Genomic DNA, 27,353 nt, shown 5'->3' on the forward strand with positions numbered 1-27,353 from the left:
ATGCACTGTTTAAAATTATGCACAACTCAACTTACAAACGTTTTATAAGATCTAAAGAATTGAAGATGGTCATTTGTTGAATTTGCAGCATTACAAGGTCACATTTAGTGAAATCAAAAGCTTTTTCAATTTAAAATACCTTAACAGGCTGAGTTACATGTTAACATAGAACCCCTTCTTTGATATCACCTTCACAATTCTTGCATCCGCTGGACCTGAGTTTTTGTATAGTTTCTGCTTGAATTTCTTTGAAGGGTGTCAGAATAGCCTCCCAGAGCTGCTGGTTTGATGTGAACTGCCTCCCACAGTCAAAGATGTTTGCTTGATGATACTCCAAAGGTTCTCTATAGGGTTGAGGTCAGGGGAAGAAGATGGCCACACCATGAGTTTATCTCCTTTTTATGCCCATAGCAGCCATTGACTCTGAGGTATTCTTTGCTGCATCAGATTGTGCATTGTTATGCAGGAAGATGAGTTTGCAACAGATGGCATGGTTTTTCTTTATGTACCATGGAAGAAAGGGCACAGTCAGAAACTCAATATACTTTGTCGAGGTCATTTTCACACTATAAGGGACCCTTAAGTGACCTACCAGCTCTTTTCCCATGATTCCGACCCAAAACAAGACTGCCAACTCCTTGCTGATGTCGTAGCCGTGTTGGGACATGGTGGCCATCCACTACTCCATCCATCTGGACCATCCAGAGTTGCACGGCACTCATAAGTAAACGACTGTTTTTAAGTTAGTCCTCATATGTCTGGGCCCACTACAACCATTTCTCCTTGTGAGCACTGTTTAGGGGTGGCCAAATAGTAGGTTTATACACACCTTCAAGCCACTGGAGGACCCTACACCTTGAGTTTGCGGGAATCTAGAGGCACCAGAAGGTTCAAAAACATGTTTGATGCTTTTAATGGTATTTTACCCGCTGCTTTCTGACATCTGATGAATTTTTCTTTCAAAAACCTTACTCATTATTCTTTTATCTGCACCACGAACCCGTCTGTGCTCTGTATCAGCCACAAATCGTTTCATAGTACAATGATCACGCTTGAAATATAGTTTTCTTGAAATATGTAATGTTTTAATTTTTAAAGCATTAAAGTATTTGACTCTTGTTGGCAGCAGAGAGGTCCATCTAAAGTAGTTTTCCTCTAATTGGGCTCACCTGGTAAATTAATTCTCACGTGGTTGAGCTTGATTTCAGTGATCCAAAGCACTCTGGGACACAATAACATTTATGTTTAGATATTATTTACTAGATGGTGGCCCGATTCTAACGTATCGGGTATTCTAGAATATGTAGGTAGTATATAGCACAGGCTACGTGCTATATTGCACAGTGACGTAGTATATAACAGAGCTACGTAGTATGTAACACAGCGTACGTAGTATATAGCAGAGCTACGTAGTATATAACATAGCCACGTAGTGTATTGCACAGCTACGTAGTGTATTGCACAGGCACATAGTATATAGCAGAGCCATGTATATTGTAGAGCCACGTAGTATATTGCACAGGCACGTAGTATATTGGTCAGCCACGTAGTATATAGCAGAGCCACGTAGTATATTGTAGAGGCACGTAGTTTATTGCATAGCTACGTAGTATATTGCACAGCTTCGTAGTATATAACAGAACCGACACAGCCACATAGTATATTGCACAGCCACGTAGTATATTGCACAGCCACGTAGTATATTGCACAGCCACGTAGTATATTGCACAGTCACGTTGTATATTGCACAGTCATGTTGTATATTGCCCAGCTACATAGTATATAGCACAGAGATGTAGTATATAACAGAGCCCAGGCAGTTTGTAACACAGCCCACGTAGTATATAGCAATGTGGGCACTATATGCGTGGTTAACCCCTTCCCAACCTTTGACGCCACGTAGGCGTCATGAAAGTCGGTGCCAATCCAACCCATGACGCCTATGTGGCGTCATGGAATGATCGCGTCCCTGCAGATTGGGTGAAAGGGTTAACTCCAATTTCACCCGATCTGCAGGGACAGGGGGAGTGGTACTTCAGCCCAGGGGGGGTGGCTTCACCCCGCCGTGGCTACGATCGTTCTGATTGGCTGTTGAAAGTGAAACAGCCAATCAGAGCGATTTGTAATATTTCACTATGAAAACTGGTGAAATATTACAATCCAGCCATGGCCGATGCTGCAATATCATCGGCCATGGCTGGAAAACCTAATCTGTCCCCCCCCCACACCCACTGATCTCCTCCCCAGTCCTCCGTTATGTGGTCCGCCCCCCTAGGTCGTCCTGCCCGCTCCCCCGTCGTCCTGTCCGCTCCCCCCGTGCTCCGATGCCACCCCCCCGTGCTCAGATTCCCCCCCTATGCTCAGATCACCCCCCCCCCCCCCCCCTCATACTTACCGAGCCTCCGGGCGTCCGTCCGTCGGTCTTCTCCATGGGCGCCGCCATCTTCCAAAATGGCGGGTGCATGCGCAGTGCGCCCGCCGAATCTGCCGTCTGGCAGATTCGTCCCAGGTATATTTTGATCACTGCGATATAACCTATCACAGTGATCAAAATAAAAAAAATAGTAAATGACCCCCCCCTTTATCACCCCCATAGGTAGGGACAATAATAAAAAAAAGAAAATATTTTTTTTTCTTTTTCCACTAGGGTCAGGGTTAGAACTAGGGGTAGGGGTAGGGTTAGGGCATGTGCACACAGTGGGGATTTGGTCGCGGATCCGCAGCGGATTGGTCGCGGATCCGCAGCGGATTGGCCGCGGATCCGCAGCGGATTGGCCGCGGATCCGCAACGGATTGGCCGCTGCGAATTCGTAGCAGTTTTCCATCAGGTTTACAGTACCATGTACACCTATGGAAAACCAAATCCGCTGTGCCCATGGTGCGGAAAATACCGTGCGGAAACGCTGTGTTGTATTTTCCGCAGCATGTCAATTTTGTGCGGATTCTGCAGCGTTTTACACCTGTTGCTCAATAGGAATCTGCAGGTGAAATCCACACAAAAAAACACTGGAAATCCGCAGGTAAAATGCAGTGCCTTTTACCTGCGGATTTTTCAAAAATGGTGCGGAAAAATCTCACGAATCCGCAACGTGGGCACATAGCCTTAGGGTTAGGGTTGGAATTAGGGCTAGGGTTGGAAATAGGGTTAAGATTAGGCTTGTGGTTAGGGTTACGGATAGGGTTAGGGGTGTGTTGGGGTTACAGTTGTGGTTAGGGTTGGGATTAGGGTTGGGATTAGGGTTAGGGTTAGGGTTGGGAATAGGGTTACTGGTGTGTTGGGGTTAGGGTTGTGGTTAGGGGTGTGTTGGGGTTAGGGTTGTGATTAGGGGTGTGTTGGGGTTAGGGTTGTGATTAGGGTTATGGCTACAGTTGGGATTAGGGTTAGGGGTGTGTTGGCGTTAGTGTTGAAGTTAGAATTGAGGGGTTTCCACTGTTTAGGCACATCAGGGGTCTCCAAGCGCAACATGGCGCCACCATTGATTCCAGCCAATCTTGCGTTCAAAAAGTCAAATGGTGCTCCCTCCCTTCCAAGCCCCGACGTGCACCCAAACAGTGGTTTACCCCCACATATGGGGTACCAGCGTACTCAGGACAAACTGGGCAACAACTATTGGGGTCCAATTTCTCCTGTTACCCTTGTGAAAATAAAAAATTGCTTGCTAAGTCTACGTTCACATTAGCGTTCGGCGCCGCAGCGTCGCCGCATGCGTCATGCGCCCCTATATTTAACATGGGGGCGCATGGACATGCGTTGTGCTGCGTTGTGCGACGCATGCGTTTTTTTGGCCGCAAGCGTTGGGCGCAGAGAACGCAGCAAGTTGCATTTTTTTTGCGTCCAACTTTTGGCGAAAAAGGACGCATGCGTCGCAAAATGCAGCGTTTTAGCGTGCGTTTTGTTGCTTTTTTGTTTGCGTTGTGCATTGCGTCGCCGACGCAGCGGCGCACAACGCAAATGTGAACGTAGCCTAAAACATCTTTTTTGAGGAAAAAAAAATGATTTTTTATTTTCACGGCTCTGCGTTGTAAACTTCTGTGAAGCACTTGGGGGGTTGAACGTGCTCACCACACATCTAGATAAGTTCCTTGGGGGTCTAGTTTCCAAAATGGGGTCACTTGTGGGGGGTTTCTACTGTTTAGGCACATCAGGGGCTCTGCAAACGTAACATGATGCCCGCAGACCATTCCATCAAAGTCTGCATTCTAAATCGTCACTACTTCCCTTCCGAGCCCCGGCATGTGCCCAAACAGTGGTTTACCCCCACATATGGGGTATCAGCGTACTTAGGAGAAACTGGACAACAACTTTTGGGGTCAAATTTCTCCTGTTACCCTTGGGAAAATTAAAAAATTCTGGGTTAAAAAAATATTTTTGAGGAAAGAAAATACATTTATTATTTTCACGGCTCTGCGTTATAAACTTCTGAGAAGCACTTGGGGGTTCAAAGTGCTCACCACACATCTAGATTAGTTCCTTGGGAGGTCTAGTTTCCAAAATGGGGTCACTTGTAGGGGAGCTCCAATGTTTAGGCACACAGGGGCTCTCCAAACACGACATGGTGTCCGCTAACGATTGGAGCTAATTTTCCATTCAAAAAGTCAAATGGCGCTCCTTCCCTTCCGAGCCTTACCATGTGCCCAAACAGTGGTTTACCCCCACATGTGAGGTATCGGTGTACTGAGGAGAAATTGCCCAACAAATTTTAGGATCCATTTTATCCTGTTGCCCATGTGAAAATGAAAAAATTGAGGCTAAAATAATTTTTTTGCGAAAAAAAAAGTACTTTTTCATTTTTACGGATTAATTTGTGAAGCACCTGGGGGTTTAAAGTGCTCACTATGCTTCTAGATAAGTTCCTTGGGGGGTCTAGTTTCCAAAATGGGGTCACTTGTGGGGGAGCTCCAATGTTTAGGCACACGGGGGCTCTCCAAACGCGACATGGTTTCCGCTAAAGATTGGAGCCAATTTTTCATTCAAAAAGTCAAATGGCGCTCCTTCCCTTCCGAGCCCTGCCGTTCACCCAAACAGTGGTTTACCCTCACATATGAGGTATCAGCGTACTCAGGACAAATTGGACAACAAAGTTCGTGGTCCAGTTTCTCCTTTTACCCTTGGGAAAATAAAAAAATTGTTGCTAAAAGATCATTTTTGTGACTAAAAAGTTAAATGTTAATTTTTTCCTTCCATGTTGCTTCTGCTGCTGTGAAACACCTGAAGGGTTAATAAACTTCTTGAATGTGGTTTTGAGCACCTTGAGGGGTGCAGTTTTTAGAATGGTGTCACTTTTGGGTATTTTCAGCCATATAGAACCCTCAAACTGACTTCAAATGTGAGGTGGTCCCTAAAAAAAATGGTTTTGTAAATTTTGTTGTAAAAATGAGAAATCACTGGTCAAATTTTAACCCTTATAACTTCCTAGCAAAAAAAAAATTTGTTTCCAAAATTGTGCTGATGTAAAGTAGACATGTGGGAAATGTTATTTATTAACTATTTTGTGTCACATAACTCTCTGGTTTAACAGAATAAAAATTAAAAATGTGAAAATTGCAAAATTTTCAAAATTTTCGCCAAATTTCCGTTTTTTTCACAAATAAACTCAGAAATTATCGACCTAAATTTACCACTAACATGAAGCCCAATGTGTCACGAAAAAACAATCTCAGAATCGCTAGGATCTGTTGAAGCGTTCCTGAGTTATTACCTCATAAAGGGACACTGGTCAGAATTGCAAAAAATGGCCAGGTCATTAAGGTCAAAATAGGCTGGGTCATGAAGGGGTTAAAAAAGACTTCACCTTCCGAATGCCCCTTGAAGTCCTGGCGCCTGTGTGCGGTGCACGCGGCAACTCCCGGTCCCAGTGTTGGTATGAGCGCAAGGACCTGTGATGATGTTGCGGTCACATGGACCGTGACGTCATGGCGGTTCCTTCTCGCATAACATCCTTGGCACCAGAACCTGCCGCTTGCACTGCCGAGGACAGCGTGCGACGTCGGAAGTGAGAATAACCTTTTTTTTTTTTTTTTGTTATTATTATTTGTAACATTAGATCTTTTTACTATTGATGCTGCATATGCAGCATCAATAGTAAAAAGTTGGTCACACAGGGTTAATAGCAGCGTTAACGGAGTGCGTTACACCACGGCATAACGTGGTCCTTTAATGCTGCCATTAACCCTGTGTGAGGGCTGACTGGAGGGGATTATGGAGCGGGCACTGACTGCGAGGAGGAAGGAGCGGCCATTTTGCCGCTGGACTGTGGCCGTCGCTGATTGGTCGTGGCTTTTTTTTCCCACGACCAATCAGCGACTTGGGATTTCCGTTACAGACAGAAAGACGGAAGGGACCCTTAGACAATTATATAGTAGATTTGATAAAACAAAAAACTACATATTTTTGACACCAATCCGATTTGCTAAATAATTTGAATGTGTATTAATATATTTATTTAATTATTTTACTCACTTCTATAGCGCATTACAGACATTATCAGCATTGTCCCCATTGGGGCTCACAATCTATATTCCCTGTCAGTATGTCTTTGGAATGTGGGAGGAAACCCACACAAACTCGAAGAACATACAAACTCCTTGCAGATGTTGTCCTTGGTGGATTTGAACCCAGCATATATAATATATATTAGTTAATTCTTCTGTCAATTTATGCCGATGACTATATTCTATTAAAACTACTTAGTAATACTTGTTTTTGTGTTCCTTTTTTCCTATTTGTTTTAGGCTCATGAAGCTTCACACCACCATCATCATCATCATCACCATCACCAACAGCAGGTTGCTCAAAATAGCTTGCTACCACTTTTGGGAGCTCCAGTTGAACCTCCTGATCAAAAGCCTATGCTACCTATACCAATAACACAGAAACCTCAGCCTTCATCAGAACCTATAAAAGATACGGTTGTAATAAAGAAAGAAAAACCCAAAACTTCCTTTATTTGTACATATTGCAGCAAAGCCTTTAGGGACAGTTACCATTTAAGACGCCATGAATCCTGCCACACAGGAATTAAGCTGGTGTCACGGCCAAAGAAAACACAGACTACTCCGGTCGTGCCGCTTATATCTACTATTGCCGGAGACAATAGCAGAACATCTTTGGTTTCAACAATTGCAGGCATACTGTCGACTGTTACAACATCATCTTCAACTACAATTCCTAGTGCCAGCACAAGCATCCCCACTATGCCTGTCACTCAGCCGGTGAAGAAGCCAAGCAAACCTGTTAAGAAAAACCATGCATGTGAAATGTGTGGGAAGGCTTTCAGGGATGTTTATCATCTAAATAGACACAAGTTGTCCCATTCAGACGAGAAACCTTTCGAGTGCCCAGTTTGCAATCAGCGTTTCAAAAGAAAGGACCGAATGACCTACCACGTGAGATCTCATGAAGGAGGGATTACCAAGCCCTACACATGTAGTGTTTGTGGGAAAGGGTTTTCAAGGTATGTCCACACATGTAGTTAACTTTTCTACGAATTAAGGAAATTGTAAGTTATGTACTGTATATGTGCGGTGCATAGAAGCGGCTCAGGAGCGGGGCCTGCAGCATACCCAGCAAATACCAGCTGGATTATACTATGTGAAGGCGCATAGTGTAGCTGTATAGTCTATGAGCATGGAGGGAAAATGTGACTGTCACAGATAAGCTGTAAAGAAGCCAGCATAGATCTCGGGGAGTCACCCAGGTAGAGCACAAACCATGGAGTAAGCCCTCATACAAAACATCAGACTTGGTAAGGGGGCTGGCTTGCTATGAGAAAGCCACACCCCCTGATCTGTTTTGGCATTGAAGGAGGAATCTTCAGGCAACTGCCTTGTATTAAAAAGTTAGTAGCAGACTATGGTGCCTGACCTGTGATGTGGCGTCCCAGAATGGAGGGTCATAGTGAATAGTTCTGAATAGCGGATTCTGTGACAATTGAAAGCAACTATGGATGTGAGTTTTATCGTTTTGGAAGCGGTGTTGAGAATACATTTTTGTCTCTCCTGAGCACCCCTTTAAAGCGAAGCTGTCACCAGGTTTGGCCAATATGGGGTAGAGCCACCACCTTTCAGGCCTAATATACAGCATTCTATAATTCTGTATATCTGCCCCCAACCTGACCTGGAAGAGAAGAAAAAAGCTTTTATTATACTGCTTGTGGGGCAGTTTGGTCCGAGGGGTATCGATGTTCTTGGTCTGACACAGCCCTCCTTCTTACTTTGTGTGGATGATGCATCCTTGCATCATCCACACAGTCTTCCTGGCATCGCGCTCTTGTGCAGGTGTAATTCTCTGCCCTGTTGAAGGCAGAGCAAAGTACTGCAGTACGCAGGTGCCTGGAAAGGTCAAAGGGTTGAGAAGTATGCCTGCGCAGGAGCGCAATGCCGGGATGACTGTGTGGATGACGTAAGGACGCGTCATTCATACGAAGCAAGAAGTAGGGCGGGCAGTGATCATCTGAAGATGAAAGGCACCAGACCAAGAACATCGACACCCTTTGGACTAGACCAACCCTGCAGGTGAGTATAATAAAAGGTCTTTTTCTTTTCCAGGTCGGGTTGGGAGCAAATATACAGCATTATACAATGCTGTATATTATGCCTGAAAGGTGGTGGCCGTATCTCATCTGGCAAACCTATTGACAGTTTCTTCACCTAGAACTTTTTTGTTGTATCTTGATAACTAAAGTTATGCTAGTTTAGTTGTTATGCTAGTGTAGTTATGCTAGTTTACTTGTACAGCCAAAAATTGTGCTGTAGTCCCCAACTTGAATAAGATTTCCACCAAGGCGCTCGACCCTTGAATTAATTTGGTGCCTTTCTTAACTGGCATGCGCCCCTGCCAGAAATTAACTCCAGTCAGGGACCAGAGTACACATTCCTGAAGTAAGATACTCCTCTGCAGTGGCATAACCTTTCATGAATTTTACAGGCGAACTAATGAGAAAAATCTATTGTTGCCGAGTGCCGGCAGACATTTTCTTCTGGGAAGATGAAGTGGAAGGCCAGGGGACTGAGCCGGTGGGTCCGGGGATGCCAGATTTACTGGGGGGGGGGGGTCGCTCAGGGGACCCCATTTCTCTCTCCTCTGGTTTGCTAGATCATATCAGTGGAGAGAGAACTGAATTGGGAAATCTGACTTCTTGTTTTTGCGATCGCAGTTATTCAGTGAATAATGGCGAGATCTCACAACACCGGGGATGGTAAAACCCGACCCGAATCATGTTCTCCAGGGTCTAAGCTATGCCCGGTAGCCGAGACCTCGGAGACTTCCCGACGCTGGGGGGCGCTATACCCTTATTTCTCAGCGCTGTTAACAAGCGGCGCTGAGGAATAAGTCCCATTAACTGCTGCTGTTAAAAGATGTATCGGCGGTCTTTAAGGGGTTAAATAAAATGTTCTTGTGCTGATAAAATCTTATAAATGTGCCCCCTGCTGCGTACTGTGTAATGGCTGTGTCTGACCGTGCAAGATCATGGTCTGATCGTACCACAGCTCCTGGGTAGGGGAGGAGGCAACAGAGGGTTCAGACATTATAGCAGAGGATCGCAAATGATTTGTAAGATTCTCAGCACAGGAACATTTTATTTAACTCCTTTCTGACATTGGGCGGATTATCACATCATCGCAATCGCCGCCGGGTGTCAGCTGATTTTGACAGCTGACACAAGGCACTAAGTGCCAGGAGTGGCCCCCCACCGCTCCCGACACGTTAATCCTCTAAATGCTGCAAACTTCAGCACAAACCATATGGGCACGAATCTCACGCGTTTCTGGAGACTAAGCTCCCTTAATCATGGTCATGATTAAGGGTACTGTCACACTCTGCAACTTTCCAACGATCACGACCAGCGATACGACCTGGCCGTGATCGTTGGAAAGTCGTTGTGTGGTCGCTGGGGAGCTGTCACACAGACAGCTCTCCAGCCCCCAACGATGCCGAAGGCCCCAGGTAACCAGGGTAAACATCGGGTTACTAAGCGCAGGGCCGCGCTTAGTAACCCGATGTTTACCCTGGTTACAAGCGAACGCATCGTTGGATCGGTGTCACACACACCGATCCAACGATGACAGCGGGAGATCCAGCGACGAAAGAAAGTTCCAAACGATCTGCTACGACGTACGATTCTCAGCAGGGTCCCTGATCGCTGCTGCGTGTCAGACACTGCGATATCGTATGGATATCGCTGGAACGTCACGGATCGTACCGTCGTAGCGACAAAAGTGCCACTGTGAGACGGTACCCTAAGGGAGCTTAGTCTCCAGAAACGCGTTGAGATTCGTACCCATATGGTTTGTGCTGAAGTTTGTATCCTCCATGTTTAAGTTTGTGAATAAAGAAAACTTTCACGGATTCGATGAAGCTGGACATTTTCTTCTTTTGGATTCTACATGCCTGGACTTCGGGTCCATGCTCCCGAAATTCAGCTTATGCATCACGGGTTTATATTCCTTCTCTTCAAAGCTAGGAAAGTTGCTTGATCATGCACAGTGCATGATCAGTAACTTTCTCTGTGAGTGCAGAGCTACAGCATCCCCATGCTATACAAGCGAGCCACCTGCAAAAGATGATAGTCCCATAGTGGGACAAAGTAAACAAAAAAATAAATAAATAAATTGTAAAAATATAAAAAAAAATCAAGATATTGTATGTATAAATAAATATTTGTATAGAAAAAAAAATATAAACAATAAAAGTACACATATTTGGTAACGCCACGTCCGCAATGACCCACCTATAAAACTGTCTCACTAGTTAACCTCCTTAGTGAACACTATAAAAAAAAAAAAAAAATGCTTTATCATTTTGTCATCATACCGCCGAACAAAAAGTGGAATAACACGCAATCAAAAAGAAGGATATAAATAAACGTGGTACCGCTGAAAACTTCATCTTGTCCCTCAAAAAATGAGCCGCCATACAGCTCCATCAGCGGAAATATAAAAAAGTTATAGCTCTCAGAATAAAATTATGCAAAAAATTAATTTTTCTATAAAAATAATAGTTTTTATTGTGTAAAAGCGCCAATACATAAAAAAAAATATAAATGTGGAATTTCTGTAATCGTATTGAAACGAAGAATAAAACTGCTTTATCAATTACCGTATTTTTCCGACTATAAGACGCACTTTTTCCCCAAAAAAATTGTGAGGAAAATGGGGGGTGCGTCTTATAGTTGGAGCGTAGGCTTACCGGCATTGTGGCGGTGACAGAGGTGCGGGGATGATGTGGCGCGGTGACCGGTATGTCGCGAGCAGGGTCCCGTCCACATTTGAGGTGAATCCGCGGCCCGGTATTGAAGGAGAGCAGCAGAGCAGCAGAGCTGGGTGAGGTACGGTTTTCCCGGTGGCGGCGGCCATCTTCCTGAGGCCGCGTGTGCGCAGATTGAGTTTTCTGCTTCCTGGGGATTCAGGAAAATGGCTGCGGGAGGCCACGCGTGCGCAGATGGAGATCGCGCCGGCCATTTTCCTGAAGCCGAGTTCGCATATTGAGATCTCTGCTTCAGGAAAATGGCCGCCGCGATCTCCATCTGCGCACGCGCGGCCTCCCGCGGCCATTTTCCTGAAGCCCTGGGAAGCAGAGTACTGAATCTGCGCATGCGCGGCCTCAGAAATATGGCCGCCACCACCGGGAAAACCATAACTCACCCAGCTCTGCTGCTCTCCTTCAATACCGGGCTGCGGATTCACCTCAAATGTGGACGGGACCCTGCTCACGCCATACCGGTCACCACGCCACATCATCCCCGCACCTCTGTCGCCGCCACAATGCCGGTAAGCCCGCCACCACCGGGAAAACCGTGACTCACCCAGCTCTGCTGCTCTCCTTCAATACTGCCGTGGCGTCACCTCAAATGTGGAAGGGACCCTGGCCGCCGCCACCTGAGGAAGTGACCGCACATCTGCCACCGCCACAGCACTGCCGCAACCTCCCCATGGACACCAGGCCATGGCGTCGCCCACCTAAGCAGGATGGGAACCTGCTCAGGTGCACTCCGTTCCGCCCACCGCACTTCAGCATCACCTCACCTCTGCCACCACCATGCCTCCTGTGACCCTGCTCTGCCACTGCCTGTCCTCAGGTAAGAGATCTTATATTCGGACAATAAGACGGACCCCCATCTTATAAAAAATCTTTTTTTCTGCAATTTTCACCCCAAATTTGGGGTGCGTCTTATGGTCCGGTGCGTCTTATAGTCCGAAAAATACGGTATACCACACACAGAATGGAATAAATCCCCACCACCCCAAAAAAAATCCTGAATTGCTGTTTTTTGTTCATTCTGCCTCCCAAAAATTGGAATAGAAAGTGATCAAAAAAATAAAATCGGCAGCTCGTCCCGTAAAAAAAAAATACAAGCTCTCACATGACTCTCTGGGCCAAAATATAGAAAAATTATAACTCTCAAAATGTGGTGATGCAAAAAAGTTTTTTTGCAATAAAAAGCATCTCTTAGTGTGTTACAGCAGCCAAGCATAAAAACACTATATAAATCTGGTATTGCTATAATCACACTGACCCGAAGAATAAAGTTGCTTAATCACTTATGCCACATGAGGAACGGCTTAAAAAATTAAATAAAAATGAAAACAATTATTCACCTGCTGTTTTTTTTTTTTTATATATATTTTTTTTATTCTGCCTTTCAAAGATCGCAGTAAGGCACATTTATCCTGCTCTCTGCACAGGGGTTTCCGTGTAAATCTCTGAAATATGTGATTCAGACAGAACCTCTGGTGGAAGATTCCCTATAATGAGTATGACCTGTGATCCTGAGGTGTCCGTCTTTTTAGGATTGCATAAAAGTGCCGTCGGCCACAGTTTTGTGCACTTCTGAAAAGTAGGACACCGCTGAACAGAGGCCAGACGGAGTAAAGAGTAAGGCTACTTTCACACTAGCGTCGTGCACTGCACGTCGCAATGCGTCGTTGTGGATAAAGTGGCAACGTTGTCTGCAGGATGCGGTTTTTTCTCCATAGACTTTTATTAGCGACACAGTGCCACACGTCGCAACCGTCGTGCGACGGTTGCGTCGTGTTTTGGTGCACCACCTCCACAAAAAAAGTTACATGTAATGTTTTTTGTGCGTCGGGACCACCATTTTCGACCGCGCATGCGTGGCCGAAACTCCACCCCCCCTCCTCCCCGGACCTCACAATGAAGCAGCGGAAGCGTCTTAAGGCCATGTTCACACAGTGCGTTTTTTACTGCAGAACCGCAGCGGTTTTGCCGCTGCGGTTCCGCAGCTGTTTTCCATGCAGGGTACATTACAATGTACCCCTATGGAAAACAGGAACCACTGTGCACACGGTCCTGAATTTCCCTTAAAAAGCCGCGATGAATCGGTGCGGGAAAAAAGAAGGAGCATGTCACTTCTTTGCCCGAAACTGCAGCGGTTCTGCACCCATAGACCTCCATTGTGAGGTCAAACCCGCAGTAAAACCCGCAGATCAAAAATATATCTGCGGGTTTTATTGCGGTTTGTGGTGCAGAACCGCTGCAGCCGGAAGTGCGGGGAAGCGGCCGGAAGTGCGTGGGCGGAAGTGCTTGGGCGGAGAGACATGGAGGCATACCGTCGCATGGGGGTCGTGTCGGCCGTTTGATTGAATTGGTATGTGTGTGTGTGTGTGTGTGTGTATGTCTGTGTGTGTGTCTGTGTGTGTGTGTGTGTGTGTGTGTGTGTGTGTGTGTCCCCATGCGACGCTAGTGCCACCATTGTGCTAAGTCGCCGTATGGGACTACGACTCCCATCCGGTATTAGGATGGGAGAGTTGTCCCTGTGTCCGGCGACTTAGCACAGTTGTAAAGTTACACCAAACACCTACACACAATACACATACATGACACACAGTACAGTACATACAACACATAACACAGAGTATATACTCACCAACAGCACACTTGTAGGCGAAGCCCTCGATCCTCCAGGAAAAAATCACAAAATAAAAAATCAAATTCATACTCCCTGTCCGCAGAATCCATAAAACGAGTGTCCCACGCCGATCCCCTGCTCTCCGGCGATACACTGCCAGGAGCGAAGCTCCTAGCAGTGTATCGCGTACTGTTCCGGAGTTCAATGACTCCGGCGTCTCGGTTAACGGCAGTACAGCTGCGTTGAACTTTCCCACGCAGCACTGCCGTTAAGCGAGAGTGCCGGGGTCAATGACCGCCGGTAAACTCGCTCGCGCATGCGCAGTGACACACCGACAGGAACTATGGCTCCTGTCAGTGTGTTGCTGCAGCCGTGGAGAGCAGACATGTCTCTGGATGTGTCTGTTCTCCATGGAAAATCTTCGTGGGATACGTGGCACTTAAATACGTGGCAATTAAATACGTGACACGTGGCACTTATACGTGATACGTGTCACTTAAATACGTGATACGTGTCACTTAAATATGTGGCACGTGGCACTGAAATACGTGATACGTGGCACTGAAATACGTGGCACTTAAATACGTGGCACGTGGCACTTAAATACGTGATACGTGGCACTGAAATACGTGGCACTTAAATACATGGCACTTAAATACGTGGCACTGAAATATGTGGCACGTGGCACTGAAATACGTGATACGTGGCACTGAAATACGTGGCACTTAAATACGTGGCACTTAAATACGTGGCACTTAAATACGTGGCACTGAAATACGTGGCACTTAAATACATGGCACTTAAATACGTGGCACGTGGCACTTAAATACGTGGCACGTGGCACTGAAATACGTGGCACTGAAATACGTGGCACTGAAATACGTGGCACTGAAATACGTGGCACTGAAATACGTGGCACTGAAATACGTGGCACTGAAATACGTGGCACTGAAATACGTGATACGTGGCACTTAAATACGTGGCACTTAGGCTATGTTCACATTTGCGTTGTGCGCCGCAGCGTCGGCGCCGCAACACACAACGCAAACAAAAACGCAGCAAAACGCATGCACAACGCTGCGTTTTGCGCCGCATGCGTCCTTTTTTTGATTGATTTTGGACGCAGCAAAAATGCAACTTGCTGCGTCCTCTGCGCCCGGATGCGTGCGCTGCAGTGACGCATGCGGCGCAAAACGCAAGTGCGACACATGTCCATGCGCCCCCATGTTAAATATAGGGGCGCATGACGCATAGCTGGATAGAGCTGGATCCGCGGGCTGTGATCTGGCCTACGCTCCGCACTCTGCGGAGCGCTGTCATTCAAAACACGTCCACTCATTTTGGTGTTTAGTCCCAAAATGGAGGATGGAAGAAGAAAAGGGTTGGACAAGGAAATGACATCATTTCTTTTTTTTTTTTCCCCCACTGCAGTTAAAGCTTTATTTGTGTCAAACACAGACAATCTGCAGAGAAAACTGCATAAAAAACCGCACTAAAAACCACATCAAAAACGCATCAAAAACGCGCCAAAAACGCACCACAAACGCACCTGCGTTTTCTGCCAAGAGCTGCGGTTTTTGTCCTGAAAAAAAAAGGATTGAAATCAGGATCGTGTGAACATACCCTAAAACTGCTTCCGCTGCCAACGTCGGGCATTTTCTTCACAGTATGCGTCGGTACGTTGGGCCGACGCAGCGCGACGGCCCCGTACCGACGCTAGTGTGAAAGTAGCCTCACTCTGCTGCCTCATTATAGTGAATGTATCCATCCGGGGGTTTCATCCGAATCACATCACATAGAGATTTAGATGGAAACCTGTAAAGGGACGAGTTTCCACCTAAAAATAACTAAAACTTATAGATACCAAAGGAGGAACTCTCCTTACTCCTCTATTGAGGTCCGATATTCACTATTAACGCCGAACTTGACAATTAATAATAATCCACTTAATATGCCTCAACGTTAACTTTTTCCTTATATTATATACTAACTGAGACAAAGTAGTGTAACAATAAATGATATGTACTACACACACACACACAAGTCTTCAGTCTATAACAAACATATATATTTATACCCAAGCTGGCGAATATATATATATATATATATATATATATATATATATATATATATATATATACTCACACACACACAAATATACGGATACTACAACTCTAATACAGTAATATCACTACAGTATACAGTAATATCACTACAGTATACAGTGATATCACAACCATATCACACAGTAAAAACCCATAATTAACTGCCCAAATTACCCAAATCACACATTCAATATCAGCCCTCCCATCTATAGCTTACTATCGCTAATGAGGAGTACAGGGCCTAGTAAGAAAAGGGGATACAGAGTATACTTAAGCCACCATGTAAGTCCATCCTCGTCCCAGCAAGCAAGAGAGGCAAAACAGAGCAGATCCACATGCTCTTGTCCCTTTTATGTGTCCAGCTAAAAGAGGTGTGTCCAGCCCCAGGTGTGTTGTGAATGAGGTCATAAGTCTATTGTCACTGGCAAAGGTATATCCCCTCAATATCCTGTCTTACCAGCTCATGGCAGACCTACTTTTCAATACAGCAGGCTAGAGGAGGGGCTTTGCTCCTCCATGTGGGGGTGTATATACACAAAACATGTAATTAAACAAATCTCAATATAAATATATACATTTTGGGGCACTTCCCTTCTACAACTTTGGTGGTAAAAATCTAGTTTTTTTTTTTTTTTTTTTCTTCACTGCTCAATGGTATAAAATTCTGTGACATACCCGTGGTGTCAATATTACTACTGCACCCCTAGATGAATTCATTGCGTAGAGTAGTTTGTAAAATGAGTTCACATATAGGGGGTTTCTGTCATTCTGGCACCTCTGGCTCTGCCAATGTGACATGGCACCTCCAACCATTCCAGCAAAAGCTGCACTGTAATGTGGTGCCTTTTCCCATCTGAGCTTTGCACTGTGACTGAAAGTAGTATTCCGGAAAAGAGCAAGACAAAGATCATGCCCACATGGCGCCTTACCCACACTTTGCTTCCCTACTTCACATAGATCCTCTCTATGGCTTTGGACTGTGGGTATGATGGGGGTTTTTTCATGGGATTGAGGCTTTTGGGCTCTTGTACGATCTAGCTCTCCCTCTCCCTTCCCCCCCCTCGCAGGTCCTATGCGCACCATTATTTAGCCGTTTATTCATGTGCATTTCATCTTTGGTGCGTTTTTTATCGGGTATATCTAATATAATAATATCTTTACCGGATATATTCTCCTCTTTGTTTTTGCCATATGACTAGGGTCCTGACATTGTTGAAGTTTTTCTGCACATAAACTATGCACCTTATTTTGGGGATGTATGGTATTGCAATATGAACACCATATTATTGAGTGGTCATTTACCTTTGCATTTTGTCTGTACAGCTAGATCATTGTGATCACTTTATTGTGGGAATCATATGTTTTGTGGGTTGTCACTTTCCTTATTTTAGGATTTGACAAATATTCAAATATAGGCATGTTGTTTTGCATGTTTGCAATTTTTAAGTGTTTTTAATTGTTTCTGTGTTGTCATTCTTTGTGTGCACGTATATGTAGTTTTTGAGGTTCATTGCCAATAAAAATTATTTTGATATTGATATATGTTTGGAGGTGTTCCTATTCATGTGGGCATGATCTTTCTCTTGCTCTTTTCCTCATGCTTAATCACAAGCCCACAGTGAACCTTTCTTTTTTCCTGATATATTTTGCGGTGCCCTCCATTGATTTATTCATTTCGAAAGTAGTATTCCCACACACATGGGGTATCACCGTACCGTAAGGAGAAATTGCAAATTGTATGGTGCAATTTCTCCTGTTACCCTTATGAAAATGTAAAATTTGGGGCCAAAATAATGTTTTTGTGGGGAAAATGTGATTTTATTATATTCACAGCTAAATACATTCCTTTAGGGGTCTAGGTTGTAGGGGGTTTACACAGTTTAGGCACATCAGGGGTTCTCCAAATGGGACACGACTAATGCTAATGATTCTAGGAACTTTTACTTTCAAAAAATCAAATGACGCTGCTCAATCAAATCAATGTTGGGGCGGACTATGGTCGTTTAACCCCTTAGATGCTGCCGTCAGTAGTGACTACTCAACAGTTACTAAATGGTTAACGCCTTAATGGCCACCAATATGTGTTTTTACTGACCTGAGATATAAGCAAATGGCATCTTCATACAGGTGACAGTCCTGCAGCTGTCGGCTGTACACTATAGCTGACAACTTGCTGTACCAGCCACAATCAGTGTTTGGCACCGACCACAGACGTTTAACCCCCATAGATGCTGCTGTCAATATTGACCATGGTATCTAAATGGTTAACAGAGTGCGTGGGCTTTCTCTTTAGCCATATCGGCACCCTGAGATTATGATTGTATGGTCCTGATGTTTGTCATGACAGTTCACTGTCAAATAACGGCCTTAGAGCCTGCCATACATGGTGATCTGTTCACTGTAGAACAGTGTAGAAATGTTAGCAACATTTAGGTGGTAAAAATATTTTTTGTTCATTCATGTCACTTTGCATTAATTGCTGAAATGCACCTGATTTGTTCATAAACTACCTGACAGTGGTTTTTAAATATGTTGAGGGATGCTGATTTTAGATGGTATCACTTTTGAGGTTTTTCCAGTGTATATATAACCCCCCAAATCACTTCAAACCTAAATAGTGGGTGAGTGAGCCTGCCCCATACTCAGCAGGTGATAGCTGCGTGTTATGGCTGTGGAATGCCGCTGTTCAATTCTCACACTGCTTGTGGCCAAGTTTCAGAGGTGACTGTGATTTTTGCTATATGCTGCTATACTATACCATTGTTGTATAGAAAACTAGTGTTAAGACGATCACTGCTTCAAAAAAATAGCTATATTACACTGCAGTGCTGTATTCGTCCATCTCGGGCCATCCCTTAGAGAATCCTGGAGACTGAGGAGTACATGTCTGATCATTACTCCATTCTGATAGGCCTCTGCCAGCTCTGTTCTCTGGATTAGTGGGTGTCCCAAATTCACAGACCCACCAAAAAAGTTTGCTGCTTATCCTAGGGATCATTGTGAACTTCTAAAGATTGTTTGATTGTGTGCTAGTCTTAGTCCTGCACTTTTTTTTCAGAATATTGCAATGCCTTTAAGTACCTTAAACAGCTATATATTAAGCACCCTGGAAAATATTTATTTTATGCTATTATATAGTTGTGGTTTTCTTGCTATGTTTCTAAGGAGTTTCATATTATATATGTATATGTATCTTTTTATTTTTATTCATATTGATTATATTTTTTTTCCTGACAGACCAGACCATTTAAGCTGTCATGTGAAGCATGTTCATTCTACGGAAAGACCCTTCAAATGCCAAGTAAGAGTATATGATATGTAATTTCATTTTCCTATAACGGGGCCAGTTGAGAAACGTAGGACTGTTGTGAAGGGCCAAACCAATAGGTTGAACTTAAGTATGCTCAAAATTGTATCACTTTTAGGGTATGTTCACACGATCCTGATTTCAATCCTTTTTTTTCAGGACAAAAACCGCAGCTCTTGGCAGAAAACGCAGGTGCGTTTTTGGTGCGTTTTTGATGCGGTTTTTGATGCGGTTTTTAGTGCGGTTTTTTATGCAGTTTTCTCTGCAGATTGTCTGTGTTTGACACAAATAATGCTTTAACTGCAGTGGGGGAAAAAAAAAAAGAAATGATGTCATTTCCTTGTCCAACCCTTTTCTTCTTCCATCCTCCATTTTGGGACTAAACACCAAAATGAGTGGACGTGTTTTGAATGACAGCGCTCCGCAGATTGCTGAGCGTAGGCCGCGGATCCAGCTCTATCCAGCTATGCGTCATGCGCCCCTATATTTAACATGGGGGCGCATGGACATGCGTCGCACTTGCGTTTTGCGCCGCATGCGTCACTGCAGCGCACGCATCCGGGCGCAGAGGACGCAGCAAGTTGCATTTTTGCTGCGTCCAAAATCAATCAAAAAAGGACGCATGCGGCGCAAAACGCAGCTTTGTGCATGCGTTTTGCTGCGTTTTTGTTTGCGTTGTGTGTTGCGGCTGCGGCGCACAACGCAAATGTGAACATAGCCTAAGTGCCACGTATTTAAGTGACACGCATCACGTATTTCAGTGCCACGTATTTCAGTGCCACGTATTTCAGTGCCACGTGCCACGTATTTCAGTACCACGTATTTCAGTGCCACGTATTTCAGTGCCACGTATTTCAGTGCCACGTATTTCAGTGCCACGTATTTCAGTGCCACGTATTTCAGTGCCACGTATTTCAGTACCACGTATTTCAGTGCCACGTATTTCAGTACCACGTATTTCAGTGCCACGTATTTCAGTACCACGTATTTCAGTGCCACGTATTTCAGTGCCACGTGCCACGTATTTCAGTGCCACGTATTTCAGTGCCACGTATTTCAGTGCCACGTATTTCAGTGCCACGTATTTCAGTGCCACGTATTTCAGTGCCACGTATTTCAGTGCCACGTGCCACGTATTTCAGTGCCACGTATTTAAGTGCCACGTATTTAAGTGCCACGTGCCACGTATTTAAGTGCCACGTATCACGTATTTAAGTGCCACGTATTTCAGTGCCACGTATCACGTATTTCAGTGCCACGTGCCACGTATTTAAGTGCCACGTGCCACGTATTTAAGTGCCACGTATTTCAGTGCCACGTATCACGTATTTCAGTGCCACGTGCCACATATTTAAGTTACACGTATCACGTATTTAAGTGACACGTATCACGTATAAGTGCCACGTGTCACGTATTTAATTGCCACGTATTTAAGTGCCACGTATCCCACGAAGATTTTCCATGGAGAACAGACACATCCAGAGACATGTCTGCTCTCCACGGCTGCAGCAACACACTGACAGGAGCCATAGTTCCTGTCGGTGTGTCACTGCGCATGCGCGAGCGAGTTTACCGGCGGTCATTGACCCCGGCACTCTCGCTTAACGGCAGTGCTGCGTGGGAAAGTTCAACGCAGCTGTACTGCCGTTAACCGAGACGCCGGAGTCATTGAACTCCGGAACAGTACGCGATACACTGCTAGGAGCTTCGCTCCTGGCAGTGTATCGCCGGAGAGCAGCCGATCGGCGTGGGACACTCGTTTTATGGATTCTGCGGACAGGGAGTATGAATTTGATTTTTTATTTTGGGATTTTTTCCTGGAGGATCGAGGGCTTCGCCTACAAGTGTGCTGTTGGTGAGTATATACTCTGTGTTATGTGTTGTATGTACTGTACTGTGTGTCATGTATGTGTATTGTGTGTAGGTGTTTTGTGTAACTTTACAATTGTGCTAAGTCGCCGGACACAGGGACAACTCTCCCATCCTAATACCGGATGGGAGTAGTAGTCCCATACGGCGACTTAGCACAATGGTGGCACTAGCGTCGCATGGGGACACGCACACACGCACGCACGCACGCACACACACACACACACACACACACACACACACACACACACACAGACACACACACATACCAAATCAATCAAACGGCCGACACGATCCCCATGCGACGGTATGCCTCCATGTCTCTCCGCCCAAGCACTTCCGCCCACGCACTTCCGGCCGCTTCCCCGCACTTCCGGCTGCAGCGGTTCGGCACCACAAACCGCAATAAAACCCGCAGATATATTTTTGATCTGCGGGTTTTACTGCGGGTTTGACCTCACAATGGAGGTCTATGGGTGCAGAACCGCTGCAGTTTCGGGCAAAGAAGTGACATGCTCCTTCTTTTTTCCCGCACCGATTCATCGCGGCTTTTTAAGGGAAATTCAGGACCGTGTGCACAGTGGTTCCTGTTTTCCATAGGGGTACATTGTAATGTACCCTGCATGGAAAACAGCTGCGGAACCGCAGCGGCAAAACCGCTGCGGTTCTGCAGTAAAAAACGCACTGTGTGAACATGGCCTTAATAAGTTTTATTGTAACAGGGTAGGGACAGCACAGGACCAGATAGATGTGGCCCATGGGCCACAGTTTGCCCAGGACTGTCCCATAATGTTTTGCAGAAATAAATATATTTTGACTATTTTACAGACTTTGGCCTGATTTATCATTTCTGTTTCTCCAGTTTTGTGGAGTAATTCTTTCCTTTTCAGTGGAGCTTTCAATTTGGCAAATTTTTCAACTTTTGTCAGATTTAGTGACTTTTGGAGTTAAAAGTTGCAAAAACTGGTTACAGAGAGAAAAAATTATTGTGACAAATTCATGAATTGCATGCACTATTTTGAAGAATTTAGCGAATATGAAAAATAAGTGATTTAAATAAATTGCAAATCGTCAATCAGACCCTTTAAACATTTTTTTTTTTTCTTTTAGAAATCCGATCAATTTTATTAAGAAAATTAAGCAATAACATTTTTACAAAATGATCAGTAGAACAAAGAGATTTTCAGTATTACATGGTATCAATATATAAATTCTTGTTATACATAAAAAGCAATAAAGTTGTCATGTTTTTCCAAGCATACGATTGTTCCATTCAAACAAATATAATCCTCCACCCCCCAATAACACTCCAGAAAAATCTATATTCATACTATTTTTATTTATTTTTTATACGATGTATATACTTTAGACAGAGGCATAGGTAGGGTTTTGGCTCAGAGGGGAAGCGAAACTTCTGAGTGGGCCCCTAACCAGGTAACCTTGATTACAGTTGGGTGACACACCCTAATAGTGGAGGAGAACCACAGCAGATGACCACGCTATTACTAAAAAAAGGTGGTAGATACCAGTCCTACAGAACATATAAGTGATCACAGCACAGTTACAGTAAGTGACTTACCTCTGATGTTCTTTCGGATGGAGTCGTTCTCTTTTCACGTCTTTTCCATCTGGCCCAGACCGACATAACAACTTCTTCCAGCCGCAACTCGGCTGCAGAGATTCCAACAAAGGCACATTTCACGATTCATATTTTCAGCACTGTCCCCAATGGAACTATTCCCAACCTTAAACTGCTCATCCCCCAATACTGAGCTGCTGCTGCTATATGTGTCCCTATTACTGCACCTGCTGTGCGGTTCTCTGTACCCTCTAAATTCTAAAGCAACTCTCTAGAATATAGTAATGCCGGGTACAAGTGCCCTAGAAAACACTGCCCATATTTTGTCCCCTAAAAAGTAATAATGCCCTGCGTGCTCCTTTGCCAGTCTCAGTAATCTGAGTTCCCCTATAACAATAAGTGCCCACTTTACATTTAATAATGTCCCAAGTCTCTCACCTGTACAGCTCGCCTATACACAGTATGATGCTCTCTTATACACAACATAATTCCCCCCCCACTGTATATATATATACTGACCCTTATTATCCCCCAAACTGTTTAATGGTTCCAACACTGTATGATGGCCACATCAATGTAATCTCCACACTGAATGATGGCCCCCTAGATAGCCTCCATATAGCATAATACACCATATAGTCCTCAATATAGTATAATGCACTCCCCATAGGCAGACTCTATATAGTATAATGTACTCTCCATAGGCAGACTTTATACTGTAATGCACTTCCCATAGGAAGACTATATAGTATAATGTAGCCCCCCCATAGGCAGCCTCTATAGTGTAATGCAGCCCCATAGGCAGCCTCCATTGCATATTGCATCCCCATAGGCAGCCTGTATATGGAAGGCTGTAAATCTGTCCCCAATCCCCTTTCCAAGGCATAAAAATGACCTCTCATTATACTCACCAACGGCGCTCACCAAGACATAGCTGGTCTTGACTTAAGATCGCCATCCTCCATTACTGCTTCATCTGGATGACACATCCTACGTCATCCACACAGTGTCACCCATTGTGCTCCTGTGCAGGCGCACTTCTCTCTGGGCTGCTGAAAGCAGAGCTAAGTACTGTAGTGCGTATGGGAATGCATGATGTAGGACGCATCTTCCACACGAAGTGGGACAGCGATCACAAGAAAAGGGTAGGCGCCGGATCATGACTAGAGACGCCCAGACCGCGCCATCCGTGAGTATAATAAAAGATCTTTTTTGTGCCTTGCATAGAGGATTGGGGACATATAGAGAGCATTCTAGAACACTGTATGTGAGGGTGTACAGATGCTGGCCGGACCTTATATGGGGACAGCCTGGTGACAGGCTCCCTTTCATCTGTAAGGCTACGTTCACATTTGCGTTGTGCGCCGCAGCGTCGGCGCCGCAGCGCACAACGCAAACAAAAACGCGGCAAAACGCACGCTAAAACGCTGCGTTTTGCGCCGCATGCGTCCTTTTTGGCCGAAAGTTGGACGCAAAAAAAATGCAACTTGATGCTTTTCTTGCGTCCAACGCTTGCGGCCATGCGGCGCAAAACGCAGCACAACGCATGTCTATGCGCCCCCATGTTAAATATAGGGGCGCATGACGCATGCGGCGACGCTGCGGCGCCCGACGCTGCGGCGCTGACCGCAAATGTGAACGTAGCCTTAGACCTGTAGCCACTGTCTTTTAGCCACATGTAAAAGCCATCCTGCAAGATGCCAGACGCTCGCAAACTTAAGAAAATAATCATTCTCCTTCTCGTAAGCTAATCAGCAGCGTCCAGTCAGATGAGTGTCTATGGTCCCTGCTCAGTGCCTCCTCTGACCCCACAATTGCCATCCTCCTGCCTTTACTGACGTGGCTGACGTCTCCTATGTCATCCAGTCTGTTCCCTCCTGTGCAGGTGCGAGAGCTGGACAGACAGTGGATGACATAGTAGAAGTCAGCCATGTCAATCACGGCAGGAGAGACGGTGAATCAGACCCATAGTGGGCAACTGTAGACCACATAACCCCTATTTCCGGGGAGCTGGCTCAGCCCCTCTTTCTCTTTACTAGTGCTCTATTGGCCATTTAGATATTTCAGATTACAGATTATATAGTTTTACAAGGTTACAGGACTAACTTCTAACATAAACATCAGCTAAAATATAAAATTTATGAAGATACTTTTAAAATGTCCAAACAAAAACTCCACTGAAAGCAACTGTGAAAAATGTGAAAATAGATAAATATTATACTTTGAGTCCGTACCACAGCCAATACAATCATTGATCCTGAGTTACTGGTCTAACATGTGGCCATCTTGCCCACATGATTAATGCAATGGCCACTGCCAAAGAGGATCTCCATATTAATGTACAGTCATGGTCAAAAATGTTGAGAATGAGACAAATATAAATTTTTCCAAAGTCTACTGCTTCATTTTTTCTAATGGTAATTTGCATATACTCCTGAATGTCAGAGTGATCAGCTTAACAGCAATTACTGTACTTGCAAAGTCAATATTTGCCCAGAAAATGAACTTTAACCCCCAAAACACATTTCAACATCATTGCAGTCCTGCCTTAAAAGGAGCAGCTAACATCGTTTTAGTGATTGATCCATTAACACAGGTGTGGGTGTTGATGAGGACAGGGCTGGCGATCAATCAGTCATGATTAAGTAAGAATGACATCACTGGACACTTTAAAAGGAGGCTGGTGCTTGGTATCATTGTTTCTCTTCAGTTAACCATGGTTACCTCTAAAGAAACACGTGCAGCCATCATTGCACTGCACAAAAATGGCCTAACAGGGAAGAGTATCGCAGCTACAAAGATTGCACCTCAGTCAACAATCTATCGCATCATCAAGAACTTCAAGGAGAGAGCTTCCATTGTTGTCAGAAAGGCTCCAGGGTGCCCAAGAAAGACCAGCAAGCGCCAGGACCGTATCTTAAAACTGTTTCAGCTGCGGGATCGGACTACCAGCAGTGCCGAGCTTGCTCAGGAATGGCAGCAGGCTGGTGTGAGTGCTTCTGCACGCACTGTGAGGCGGAGACTCTTTGAGCAAGGCCTGGTTTCAAGGAGGGCAGCAAAGAAGCCACTTCTCTCCAGAAAAAAGATCAGGGACTGACTGATATTCTGCAAAAGGTACAGGGAGTGGACTGCTGAGGACTGGGGCAAAGTCATTTTCTCTGATGAATCCCCTTTTCGATTGTTTGGGACATCTGGAAAACGGCTTATTCGGAGAAGAAGAGGTGAGCGCTACCACCAGTCTTGTCTCATGCCAACTGTAAAGCATCCTGAAACCATTCATGTATGGGGTTGCTTCTCAGCCAAGGGAATCGGCTCACTCACAGTCTTGCCTAAAAACACAGCCATGAATAAAGAATGGTACCAGAATGTCCTCCAAGAGCAACTTCTCCCAACCGTCCAAGAGCAGTTTGGCGCCCAATAATGCCTTTTCCAGCATGATGGAGCACCTTGCCATAAAGCAAAGGTGATAACTAAATGGCTCATGGAACAAAACAGAGATTTTGGGTCCATGGCCTGGAAACTCCCCAGATCTTAATCCCATTGAGAACTTGTGGTCAATCATCAAGAGACGGGTGGACAAACAAAAACCAACAAATTCTGGCAAAATGCAAGCATTGATTATGCAAGAATGGACTGCTATCAGTCAGGATTTGGTCCAGAAGTTGATTGAGAGCATGCCAGGGAGAATTGCAGAGGTCTTGAAGAAGAAGGGTCAACACTGCAAATATTGACTTGCTGCATTAACTCATTCTAACTGTCAATATAACCTAATTGGTACTCATAATATGATTGCAATTATATTTCTGTATGTGATATAAACATCAGACAAACACTAATAAAAACCAGAGGGCAGCAGGTCATGTGAAAATATAATTTTGGTGTCATTCTCAAAACTTTTGGCCATGACTGTAGGCCAGTTACTGGACGAATATATAAAACATAATGCACCAGATGGGGCTTGCATGATAGGCAAAATCTATAAAACTGAAAAGCAACATGTTTTCTTGAACTTATATGCCTATACACGGATCAGATATATCTTTTTATGCTTTGATCTGCCTACATATAATAATTGTCATTTGCCAAGATACTTGTCAATCCACATGTCAGTCTTTAATTTTTATCATGTCAGGCAAGAAACTTTCCAAGAACTAGTATGTGTATATTCAGTCCTACAGATATGATATATTTTTGTGCTATTGTAAACGCATGAAATAAAAATGTGCCAAGACACTTATTGATCACATGTCAGTTTTCAGTTTCTGTCCAGATTGCAGGATAAATAAGACATACAAGGTTAAGAACCTTCATTGCTTTATATACTGTGCCTATATGTATATATTCAAACCAACAGATTAGACATAGCACATGGTAAATAACATGTGATACTCCTCATTCCACATGCTGTGTCCAGTGTGTCCTCTGGTCCTGGGTGCTATCGGGCTCCTCCCAGGCAGAAGCAGACGAGTGCAGACAGTGAGCTGAGCTCACAGTCAGAGGCAGAGCCTGCTGCGTCCCGGCTGCTGTTGGAGCTGATGACTTCTCTGCAGCAGGGAGCTTTGAAGCAGAGCGCACTCAGCCAGGATTGGGTGAGTGACTTCCCTTCCCCCTCTCCTCCACAGACT

The 27,353-nt window shown here is 44.8% G+C and overlaps 1 protein-coding gene across 2 annotated transcripts in view; it reads left to right on the forward strand.

Moving 5' to 3' along the window:
- Nucleotides 1-27,353, forward strand: part of VEZF1 (vascular endothelial zinc finger 1) — a 96,286-nt gene that overhangs the window by 49,549 nt on the left and 19,384 nt on the right. For both annotated transcript variants that reach the window (XM_077295337.1, XM_077295336.1), the window contains exons 2-3: nt 6,733-7,454; nt 19,211-19,274. In XM_077295337.1, the coding sequence (XP_077151452.1) occupies nt 6,733-7,454; nt 19,211-19,274 (786 nt within the window). The remainder of the gene's footprint in view (nt 1-6,732; nt 7,455-19,210; nt 19,275-27,353) is intronic.

This window comes from Ranitomeya variabilis, chromosome 3 (genome assembly GCF_051348905.1).
Source record: "Ranitomeya variabilis isolate aRanVar5 chromosome 3, aRanVar5.hap1, whole genome shotgun sequence".
In the NCBI taxonomy this organism is placed as follows: Eukaryota; Metazoa; Chordata; class Amphibia; order Anura; family Dendrobatidae; genus Ranitomeya; species Ranitomeya variabilis.